Source organism: Salmo salar, chromosome ssa27 (assembly GCF_905237065.1).
Source record: "Salmo salar chromosome ssa27, Ssal_v3.1, whole genome shotgun sequence".
Lineage (NCBI taxonomy): Eukaryota > Metazoa > Chordata > Actinopteri > Salmoniformes > Salmonidae > Salmo > Salmo salar.
This window is the reverse complement of record NC_059468.1, coordinates 2421943-2434056: the sequence shown is the minus strand read 5'-3', so window position 1 is coordinate 2434056 and position 12114 is coordinate 2421943. Positions and strand designations below refer to the sequence as shown.

General features: G+C 43.8%; 1 protein-coding gene across 4 annotated transcripts in view; it reads left to right on the top strand.

Annotated features, from left to right (window-relative positions):
• LOC106588196 (sodium bicarbonate cotransporter 3) overlaps positions 1-12114 on the top strand; it is a 76288-nt gene that overhangs the window by 52438 nt on the left and 11736 nt on the right. For all 4 annotated transcript variants that reach the window (XM_045709202.1, XM_014176953.2, XM_045709203.1 and 1 more), the window contains 10 exons: positions 866-1023; positions 1267-1354; positions 1596-1742; positions 2297-2406; positions 7353-7527; positions 9788-9921; positions 10607-10852; positions 11071-11176; positions 11255-11416; positions 11680-11793. In XM_045709202.1, coding sequence (XP_045565158.1) covers positions 866-1023; positions 1267-1354; positions 1596-1742; positions 2297-2406; positions 7353-7527; positions 9788-9921; positions 10607-10852; positions 11071-11176; positions 11255-11416; positions 11680-11793 — 1440 coding nt within the window. The remainder of the gene's footprint in view (positions 1-865; positions 1024-1266; positions 1355-1595; positions 1743-2296; positions 2407-7352; positions 7528-9787; positions 9922-10606; positions 10853-11070; positions 11177-11254; positions 11417-11679; positions 11794-12114) is intronic.

Below are 12114 nucleotides of genomic sequence, written 5' to 3'. Positions count from 1 at the left end.
TAGAGATTTGTTTTGCATTGAATGAGTCTCAATCCGCCGATGTCGCACTTCCGCATCTGCGGTGAAAGGTGGCAGAGCTAGAGCGGTGTTTGCTCTACGATCCCCACAAGCGTCTTGGGACTCATCTGAACTTGGTACAGCCGATCTGCCAACTTCTGTCTGTAGCATCTGAACAGTTTGGGCTACACGCTAATATGACCCCTTTGTGGAAAGGTGAGACTCTCATGAACACGTGCATGTTTTGCTCTAGGTCTCACAAGGCCTCACAAGACTCGTCTGAAGGTCCACTGGTACCAGTTGAAAAAATTAATGGAAGTATATGGAGACTGTTAGTGCCAAAAATAAAGTGTTAAATACATGTAAAAAAAATAAAAATATTAAACATGTTTCCTTATCTTTCTTATATCTCTAAGATATAGTACAATAATACGATAGCCTAATATAATGGGCCATGTGAGAATCTCTGGTATTTTAACCTATTTTTTTGCCTATTTTTGTGCATTTTGATCTTGTTTAGGGTGGCAAAATTGCTAGGACCAGGGTTGCAAAGCGAGCTACGTCACATACCCCTTAAAATAACATTGCGGGACTGTGGTCGAATTCGGGACCAGTTCTTGCGGGAGCGGGTGGGAGTCGGACAAGAAGTTAGCAAGAGCTAGAGGGCAGTATGAAAAGCAGTAGGCGGGAGCGGGATGAAGAATTCTTTCTTGCGCAGACCTCTTTCCCTAACACTCTCTCGATTCAACTCATCATCAAGCCTTTGCTAGGGCAAAAAAACTAAAATATACTTTGTGATTGGGAGACACTCTCTTATATAGTTGTTACTCCCTAAAGTCTCTCTCTCTGTCCCATTCGGCTCCTATAGGTGGACATGAACTTCATGAAGAAGATTCCTCCGGGGGCTGAGGCGTCCAACGTGCTGGTAGGCGAGGTGGACTTCCTGGAGAAGCCCATCATCGCCTTCGTACGCCTGTCTCCCGCCGTCCTCATCACAGGGCTCACGGAGGTGCCCGTGCCCACCAGGTAGGTACACTACATCTCTACACCCACTCTTTCACTGCTCTTTCTCTGTCTAACCTGCTGGTTCTAGGTTTTATTCTTGCACCTACTCTCCTACAGTAACCTAAACCATTTGTATTTGGATGTCACCAAATATAGTCATTTATGTTGGGTTTTGAGTAAAATACATTGTATTAGCCTATATCTGTCCATCTACATATATTTGCGTTGAGTCTAATGTGTGAAAATGGTTTGTGTCCTCTACAGATTTCTGTTCCTGCTACTGGGTCCACACGGGAAAGGCCCTCAGTACCATGAGATTGGCAGATCCATGGCCACACTGATGACAGACGAGGTGAGAGGAGGGGAGATGTTTTACGTGCTGTTTGTGCAATTATTCTTTTATAGTCTTATCAGGATTAGTAACATTCATTCATAAACATGAATTATATCCCCCCCTGACATGCATAGAATATAACAACTGTGAAACTTTTTCCCTTTAGGGGGATCCTTAGGTGTGGCATTCAGATTAGATACATTTTAAGTTAATTAGATCAACATGTAAAAGCTATACTCTTTCCTGCATTTCTCTGTAGATATTCCACGATGTGGCGTACAAAGCCAAAGACCGGACGGACCTGCTGTCTGGGATAGATGAATTTCTGGACCAGGTGACAGTTCTGCCTCCAGGAGAATGGGACCCCACGATACGAATTGAACCCCCCAAGAACGTCCCATCACAGGTTTGGGTCTAAGATGACAATGAGCTTGCCTATAAACAGAAAATGAACAAACCCATACAAATATATATACATATATACACACACATATCTATATATATATATATATATGTCTGAAGTTAAGCCTGATTTTAGATATTGGTCACATATTTAGTGCTCTTCAATCATGACCCTGGAGACCCACTAAGGGGTACAGGCTTTTGTTTCTGCTTAGCACTAACACACTTGATTAAACTAGTCAAGGGCTTGATAATTAGTTGAATCAGATGTGTTAATACTAGGTTGGAAATATAGCCTGCACTGCACCCCCTGTAGGCCCCAGGACCAGGATTTAAGAACACTGGCTTGCATGGTAGTTTTCCATTATGTTTTTGATGATGTGTATGACTGTGCCTCCTGGTGGCAGTAGAGGATATGTCAGCCCTGTAATAACTTAGTCATGCGTGCATACATTTTCGTATGGGTGGCCCCAGCGGAAATCGAACCCACGACCCTGGCGTGGCCAACTCCATGCTCTCCAAACTGAGCTACACCTATAATGACTCTCTCACCTTTAGATGAAGAGGAAGATACCCTCCCAGCCCAATGGGTCGGCCTCACCCTCTGGGGAGATGTTGGAGGAGGATGAAGGCCACGGAGCTGGGCCCGAGCTGCAAAGAACCGGACGGTGAGTTAGACATATGAATTCATAGGGGAGGTTTCCCGGGGCACAGATTAAGATTAATTCTAGATTTAAAAGCATTTTCAATGGAGATTCAATTTTGAGTTTGTTTTTTAGTCCTGGACTAGGCTTAATCTGTGTCTGGGAAACTGCCCCATAGAGGAGAGTTGATAAGGCAAAAGATTTCAAGGTAAAAGATCCGGGTGCCTTGCGAGGATCAGGTGACAAGTGGCTAATCTGTCCTTGTTAATGTTCAATCGCTGGAAAATAAATGGGACGAACTGAAATCACATATCCTACCAACAGGACATTAAAAACTGTAATATCTTATGTTTCATCGAGTCGTGGCTGAACAACGACATTAACATACAGCTGGCGGGTTATACACTCTTTCGGCAAGACAGAACAACAGCCTCTGGTAAGACACGGGGCGGGGGCCTATGCATTTATGTAAACAACAGCTGGTGCACAATATCTAAGGAAGTCTGAAAGTTTTGCTCACCTGAGGTAGAGTATCTCATGATAAGCTGTAGACCATACTCTCTACCTAGAGAGTTTCATCTGTATTTTTCGTAGCTGTTTACATACCACCACAGAGCGAAGTTGGCACTAAAACCACACTCAATGAGCTGTATTCCGCCATAAGCAAACAGGAAAACGCTCACCCAGAGGTGGTGCTCCTGGTGGCCAGTGACTTTAATGCAGGGAAACTTAAATCAGTTTTACCAAATTTCTATCAGCATATTAAATGTGCACCCAGAGGGAAAACAATTCTAGACCACCTTTACTCCACACACAGGGACGCGTACAAAGCTCTCCCTCACCCACCATTTGGCAAATCTGACCATAACTCTATCCTCCTGCTTACAAGATAAAATTTAAGCAGGAAGCACCAGTGACTCGGTCTATAAAAAAGTGGTCAGATGAAGCAGATGCTAAACTACAGGATTGTTTTGCTAGCATGTTCCGGGATTCTTCCGATGGCATTGAGGTGTACACCACATCAGTCACTGGCTTTATCAATAAGTGCATCGAGGATGTCGTCCCCATAGTGACTGTACGTACATACCCCAACCAGAAGCCATTGATTACAGGCAACATTCGTAAAGGGCAGAGCTGCCGGCTTTCAAGGAGCGCGACTCTAACCCAGAAGCTTATAAGAAATCCCACTATGCCCCGAATCATCAAACAGGCAAAACGTCAATACAGGACTAAGATCGAATCGTACTACACCGGCTCCGACGCTCGTTGGATGTGGCAGGGCTTGCAAACTATTACAGGCTACAAAGGGAAGCACAGCCGAAAGCTGCCCAGTGACACAAGCCTACCAGACGAGCTAAATAACTTCTATGCTCGCTTCGAGGCAAGTAACACTGAAACATGCATGAGAGCATCAGCTGGTCCAGATGACTGTGTGATCGATCACGCTCTCCGCAGCCGATGTGAGTAAGACCTTTAAACAGGTCAACATTCACAAGGCCACAGGGCCAGACGGATTACCAGGATGTGTACTCCGAGCATGCGCTGACCAACTGGCAAGTGTCTTCACTGACATTTTCAACCTCTCCCTGTCTGAGTCTGTAATACCAACATGTTTCAAGCAGACCACCATAGTCCCTGTGCCCAAGAACACTAAGGTAACCTGCCTAAATGACTACCGTCCCGTAGGTCTCACGTCTGTAACTATGAAGTGCTTTGAAAGGCTGGTCATGGCTCACATCAACACCATTATCCCAGAAACCCTCGACCCACTCCAATTTGCATACCGCACCAACAGACCCACAGATCTCTATTGCACCCCACACTGCCCTTTCCCACCTGGACAAAAGGAACACCTATGTGAGAATGCTATTCATTGACTACAGCTTAGTGTTCAACACCATAGTGCCAATAGAGCTCATCACTAAGCTAAGGACCTAAGGACTAAACACCTCCCTCGGCAACTGAATCCTGGACTTCCTGATGGGCTGTCCCCAGGTGGTAATGTTAGGTAACAACACCTTTATACCAGGCGATGTCAGAGGAAGGACCTAAAAAATGTCAGACTCCAGCCACCATAGTCATAGACTATTCTCTCTGCTACCGCACGGCAAGTGGTACCGGAGCGCCAAGTCTCGGTCCAAGAGGCTTCTAAACAGCTTCTACCCCCAAGCCATTAGACTCCTGAACAGCTAATCAAATGGCTACCCAGACTATGTATGCATAGCCACTTTAATAACCCTACCTGCATGTACAGTGAGGGAAAAAAGTATTTGATCCCCTGCTGATTTTGTGTGTTTGCCCACTGACAAAGAAATGATCAGTCTATAATTTTAATGGTAGGTTTATTTCAACAGTGAGAGACAGAATAACAACAAAAAAATCGCTTGTCAAAAATGTTATAAAATGATTTGCATTTTAATGAGGGAAATAAGTATTTGACCCCTCTGCAAAACATGACTTAGTACTTGGTGGCAAAACCCTTGTTCACAGAGGTCAGACGTTTCTTGTAGTTGGCCACCAGGTTTGCACACAGGAGGGATTTTGTCCCACTCCTCTTTGCAGATCTTCTCCAAGTCATTAATGTTTCGAGGCTGATGTTTGGCAACTCGAACCTTCAGCTCCCTCCACAGATTTTCTATGGGATTAAGGTCTGGAGACTGGCTAGGCCACTCCAGGACCTTAACGTGCTTCTTCTTGAGCCACTCCTTTGTTGCCTTGGCCGTGTGTTTTGGGTCAATGTCATGCTGGAATACCCATCCACGACCCATTTTCAATGCCCTGGCTACGGAAGGGAGTTTCTCACCCAAGATTTGACAGTACATGGCCCCGTTCATCATCCCTTTGATGCGGTGAAATTGTCCTGTCCCCTTAACATAAAACACCCCCAAAGCATAATGTTTCCAGCTCCATGTTTGACGGTGGGGATGGTGTTCTTGGGGTCAAAGGCAGCATTTCTCCTCCACCAAACACAGCGAGTTGATGCCAAAGAGCTCCATTTTGGTCTCATCTGACCACAACACTTTCACCCAGTTGTCCTCTGAATCATTCAGATGTTCATTGGCAAACTTCAGACGGGCATGTGTATGTGCTTTCTTGACCAGGGGGACCTTGCGGGCGCTGCAGGATTTCAGTTCTTCATGGCGTAGTGTGTTACTAATTGTTTTCTTGGTGACTATGGTCCCAGCTGCCTTGAGATCATTGACAAGATCCTCCCGTGTAGTTCTGGGCTGATTCCTCACCGTTCTCATGATCATTGCAACTCCACGAGGTGAGATCTTGCATGGAGACCCAGGCCGAGGGAGATTGACAGTTCTTTTGTTTCTTCCATTTGCGAATAATGGCACCAACTGTTGTCACCTTCTCACCAAGCTGCTTGGCGATGGTCTTGTAGCCCATTCCAGCCTTGTGTAGGTCTACAATCTTGTCCCTGACATCCTTGGAGAGCTCTTTGGTCTTGGTCATGGTGGAGAGTTTGGAATCTGATTGATTGATTGCTTCTGTGGACAGGTTGTCTTTTATACAGGTAACAAGCTGAGATTAGGAGCACTCCCTTTAAGAGTGTGCTCCAAATCTCAGCTCGTTATCTGTATAGAAGACACTTGGGAGCCAGAAATCTTTCTGATTGAGAGGGGGTCAAATACTTATTTCCCTCATTAAAATGCAAATCAATTTATAACATTTTTGACATGTGTTTTTCTGGATTGTTTTGTTGTTATTCTGTCTTGCACTGTTCAAATAAACCTACCATTAAAATTATAGACTGATCATTTCTTTGTCAGTGGGCAAACGTACAAAGTCAGCAGGGGATCAAATACTTTTTCCCCTCACTGTACATAATTACCTCGACACCGATGCCCCTGCACATTGACACATTGACTATGAATTGGTACCCCCTATATATCCCCACTATTGTTATTTACTGCTGCTCTTTAATCATTTGTTTTTCATATCTCTTACTTTTTTTGGGGGGGGGTATTTTCTTAAAACTGTATTGGGCTCGTAGTAAGTAAGCATTTCACCTGTTGTATTCAGCGCATGTGACAAATATCATTTGATTTGAAATAAATGTTATTCATTATGAAATTCATTAAACATTTAAGGTAATACATTATTGAAACTGTTTATGAAGTCAAAATTAACAGCATACAATTCCTACATGCTGTGAGAAGTCATGCACATAATCACCCATATTGAATGGTTGATTTTAATGTTGTGTAGATCATTATGACTGCACAATTACGATGCTGACATAAATAGATACTCAGATTCTAGGTGTGAAAGCCTCTGTGATCACGTGGCTACCCTTCTTGTAGAGTGTGTTTATTTGTGACCTCACTCCCCCAGGACACACCTGCCCACACCTCACAGACTGGCCACTGCCTTATTTACCACTCTGCAGATCCACTCTCAACTCTGTGTGCTGCTAAAAAAAAAACAAGCTAAGAGAGGGTCTCTCTCTCTCTTTACCGGGCTGTTAGTCAGTTCCTGGCCACAAAGTGGTTGGTGACTTAGAATTGAGAGTGTTGGGTTGAGCGTGTTTGTAAGTTAGGTGAGTGTGTAAGGTAGAAAGATGGGTTGACTGGTATCTGGGTCAGAGAGCAGGAGTGTGTCCAACCCCATAGGGAAATGAGAATGAATGCTTGTGAAATAAGTGTCAAAAAATCTGTACCACCAATGAACTGCCATTCACCTACTGTGATGCCCCCAAAAAGTTATCTGCAGGCTCCAAAAAGTAATCTGGCAGACCCTATTGATGATGGTCTGAAAATGTAATCTGCGGGTCCTGAAAAAATATCTGCCAACCCTATGGAAGGTCCAAAACAGTCGACAAATGTGTTATGGTCCCCTATATGGTATAAAAACCAAATCCAGAAGTACAAGATGTAATCTGGGATACTCTACCGCATTAGTATAATGCTGCTACTTCAGTTAGCCTGCTGCAAGGTGTTGTGGTTTTTCCCTTCCTCTAGGGTCTTTGGAGGCCTGGTGATGGATATAAAGCGGAAGGCCCCGTTCTACTGGAGCGACATCCGGGACTCGTTGAACCTGCAGTGTCTGGCCTCCATCCTGTTTCTCTACTGCGCCTGCATGTCCCCTGTCATCACCTTCGGAGGGCTGCTAGGCGAGGCCACAAAGGGCAACATAGTGAGTGGGTCCTTGTACATGAGTGTCAATGAATGCCACTCCGATTTCATCTGTTTGTCTTCTATCTGCTATATCACCTAATACAGTTGAAGTTGGAAGTTTACATACACCTTAGCCAAATACATTTAAACTCAGTTTTTCACAATTCCTGACATTTAATCCTAGTAAAAGATTCCCTGTCTTAGGTCAGTTAGGATCACCACTTTATTTTAAGAATGTGAAATGTCAGAATAATAGTAGAGAGAATGATTTATTTAAGCTTTTATTTCTTTCATCACATTCCCAGTGGGTCAGAAGTTTACATACACTCAATTAGTATTTAGTAGCATTGCCTTAAATTGTTTAATTGGGTCAAACGTTTCGGGTAGCCTTCCACAAGCTTCCCACAATAAGTTGGGTGAATTTTGACCCATTCCTCCTGACAGAGCTGGTGTAACTGAGTCAGGTTTGTAGCCCTCCTTCTTGCTCGCACACACTTTTTCAGTTCTGCCCCAAAAAATTCTATAGGATTGAGGTCAGGGCTTTGTGATGGCCACTGCAATACCTTGACTTTGTTGTCCTTAAGCCATTTTGCCACAACTTTGGAAGTATGCTTGGGGTCATTGTCCATTTGGACGACCCATTTGCGACCAAGCTTTAACTTCCTGACTGATGTCTTGAGATGTTGCTTCAATATATCCACATCATTTTCCTGCCTTATTATGCCATCTATTTTGTGAAGTGCACCAGTCCCTCCTGCAGCAAAGCACCCCCACAACATGATGCTGCCACCCCCGTGCTTCACAGTTGGGATGGTGTTTTTCGGCTTGCAAGCCTCCCCCTTTTTCCCCGAAACATAACTATGGTCATTATGGCCAAACAGTTCTATTTTTTGTTTCATCAGACCAGAGGACATTTCTCCAAAAAGTACGATCTTTGTCCCCATGTGCAGTTGCAAACCGTAGTCTGGATTTTTTTATGGCGGTTTTGGAGAAGTGGCTTCTTCCTTGCTGAGCGGCCTTTCAGGTTATGTCGATATCGGACTCGTTTTACTGTGGCTATAGATACTTTTGTACCTGTTTCCTCCGGCATCTTCACAAGGTCCTTTGCTGTTGTTCTGGGATTGATTTGCACTTTTCGCACCAAAGTACGTTCATCTAGGAGACAACACGTCTCCTACCTGAGTGGTATGACGGCTGCATGGTCCCATGATGTTTCTACTTGCATACAGTTGTTTGTACAGATGAACGTGGTACCTTCAGGCGTTTGGAAATTGCTCCCAAGGATGAACCAGACTTGTGGAGGTCTACAATTGGTTTTCTGAGGTCTTGGCTGATTTCTTTTGATTTTCCCATGATGTCAAGTAAAGAGGCACTGAGTTTGAAGGTAGGCCTTGAAATACATCAACAGGTACACCTCCAATAGACATAATTTGAGTCAATCAGAAGCTTCTTAAGCCATGACATAATTTTCTGGAATTTTCCAAGCTGTTTAATAAAGGCATAGTCAACTTAGTGTATGTAACTTCTGACCCACTGGAATTGTGATACAGTAAATTATAAGTGAAATAATCTGTCTGTAAACAATTGTTGGAAAAATGACTTGTCATGCACAAAGTAGATGTCCTAACTGACTTGCCAAAACTATAGTTTGTTAATGATACATTTGTGGAGTGGTTGAAAAACAAGTTTTAATGACTCCAACCTAAGTGTATGTAAACTTCCAACTTCAACTGTATCAGCCAGTCACTTAGCTGCCTGGTGAAACAGGTTTACGGCAAGGTCTTACCCTATTTGTTTATCACTAAAAGCATATAGGATGCATATCACTATAAGCAAATAGTAGGTGCTTAGATGGTGTCCCTCTTCCTCACTGTGAGCTACTCTATATACTGTCTCTGTGCTTTGATCCTGACAATGACTTACACACACACACCCTACAGTGACCCTAGATGTCTTTATTAGGAGGGAGACTGTTGGCATAGCGAGCGTCAGCGCGCCGGGGTGTGTGATGTGTCTGAATAAACTGACCAGATGACGAGTGGCCGAGGGATATTACAATTGACAGGCCGACGTGGTGGAAAAAGCAGTTTATCTTGGCAGTCTGATGCTAGGCGGTCTGAGCTGGAATGTCAGTTTAAACATATGTATTATGTTATGTGGGGTGTTCTGTCCGCTTTGCCTCTTTTCCCCTTAGTCTCCCAGTCTCTCTGGTTCGTCTATGTATTTACCTCCTCGTCATCCTCCCCTTTTCCCTCCCTCTTTTCCTTCTCTTGCTACAGAGTGCCATAGAGTCTCTGTTTGGGGCGTCCCTCACAGGAGTGGCTTTCTCTCTGTTTGCGGGGCAGCCCCTCACTATCCTGGGCAGCACGGGGCCTGTCCTGGTTTTCGAGAAGATCCTCTTTAAGTTCTGCAAGTGAGTGCTACACCGATCCTGGTTACACTTATTCGCACTGTGGCCTTCTGGTGGTAGCAACCTGCAAGGACAAGTTCACTACTGCCATTTGGGGATTTGTCATTTGTTTCTCAGTAACTCCCTGAGTTTTATATACTGTACATGTACAGTAAGTTACAAGGACTGGAGTTTTTTCTGGTCAAGTCACATGGTCAGGAAAAACTTGGGGCCCTAACAAGTTATTAGAGAAGTTGGGACAGGCTCAAGGTCATTATTGATGAATCCTCAATCATTTCATAAGGCATAGTCTGAGTGATTGCGCCTCCCCTACAATTGTCATAAACTCTATGCTCTGAGCTCACTGCTTCCAGTACCTAATAAGATATGGATGTGAAAATACACTGAAAACATCCAAAATACATCATCTATACAGCTAAAATCTACAGTACAATGCCATGTAAAAAGAAGTTGACATTGAGGTTAAATAAAGTGTTACCAAATTTTTCCGACCATTACTTTAGACAAAATCAAGACTTTAATATTTTTGTAATGTTTTTTTTATTTTTAAATCTTACATTTTTAATTTGAGCAAATTCTAAATTTGCCATTAATCACAAAATCCTGCTAGTTAACTCAAATAAAAAAAAATATCGTTTGACAGCCCTAATATTGAGTCTTGATCTTATCTACCGTACTACCCACCCAGGGACTACGGCCTGTCCTACCTGTCTCTGAGGACCAGCATCGGCCTGTGGACGGCCTTCCTCTGCCTGGTCCTGGTGGCTACAGACGCTAGCTCCCTGGTCTGTTACATCACACGCTTCACAGAGGAGGCCTTCGCCGCTCTCATCTGTATCATCTTCATCTACGAGGCCCTGGAGAAACTCTTCCAGCTGGGGGAACACTACCCCATCAACATGCACAACGAGCTGGACAACCTCACACTCTACTCGTGAGTCAGGGTCGGAGATCCTAGGTTGAGGGCAAAAGACGCGAGAAGTGGGCACTGCCATTTTTCCGCTTTCTTCAGGAAATATATCTTTTCTATTTGGATTTCTGTGTTTTAGATGTTACCACTGACTATAAAAGGGGAGCTTATGGTTTTGTGCTATTTAGGATGGTTTTGTGCTATTTAGGATGGGGAGTGTAAGATTTAGTCTCTTGACTCAGGTGTCAGTGTTCTCCACCGGCCAACGCCTCCGCTCAGATCTTGCAGACGTGGAACCAGACAGGACACACACAGGACTCTATCTCCTGGAACAGCCTCAACGTATCGGTTAGTCAGAGGACACACACACTGCAAAAATATATGTTGTGCCTGTGTATTTCTCTGACCCTTTACACTCTTTGCCAGATGTGTAACCTGCTCCATGGAGAGTTTGCTGGTCCTGCCTGTGGTCACCATGGCCCCTACATCCCAGATGTCCTCTTCTGGTCCATCATCCTCTTTTTCACCACCTTCTTCCTCTCCTCTTTTCTCAAGGAGATCAAGACCGAGCGATACTTCCCTACAAAGGTGTGTTATTCACTTGGGAGCATGGTGTGTGTGTGTCTGTGTGCGTTCATCTAAAATGTAAATGTGTGAACTGGTCAATTTTATTGTGCTGCATCAACATTCACAATTAACTTCAAAGTCTTCATATTCTTCCCACACAACATGTCCCACATTTTGCTATTACTGTTAGCTACTGTGTAGGTGTTCCCACTGAGTGAATTTTAATGACTGTGTTTTTTACACGTTACCATGATTATGTATTGTCGTTAATACGGGTTGTGCAGGTGCGCTCCACCATCAGTGACTTTGCCGTGTTTCTGACCATTATGATCATGGTGCTGGTGGACTATCTAATGGGCATCCCCTCTCCTAAACTCAACGTACCCGACCGCTTTGAGGTAGGACCCCCTTGACTTATTCCACATTTTGTTGTTACGGTCTGAATTCAAATGGATGAAGTATTTTTTAAATCTCATCCACCTACACACAATACCCCATAATGACAAAGTGAGAAGAAAAAAAATAATAATTGTGCAGAAGTATTCACACCCCTGAGTCAATACATATTAGAATCATCTTTGACCACAATTACAGCTGTGAGTGTTTCTGGTTAAGTCTATAAGAGCTTTGCACACCTGGATTGTACAACATTTGCCCATTATTCTTTTCAAAATTCTTTAACCTCTGTCAAATTGGTTGTTGATCATTGCTAGACAACC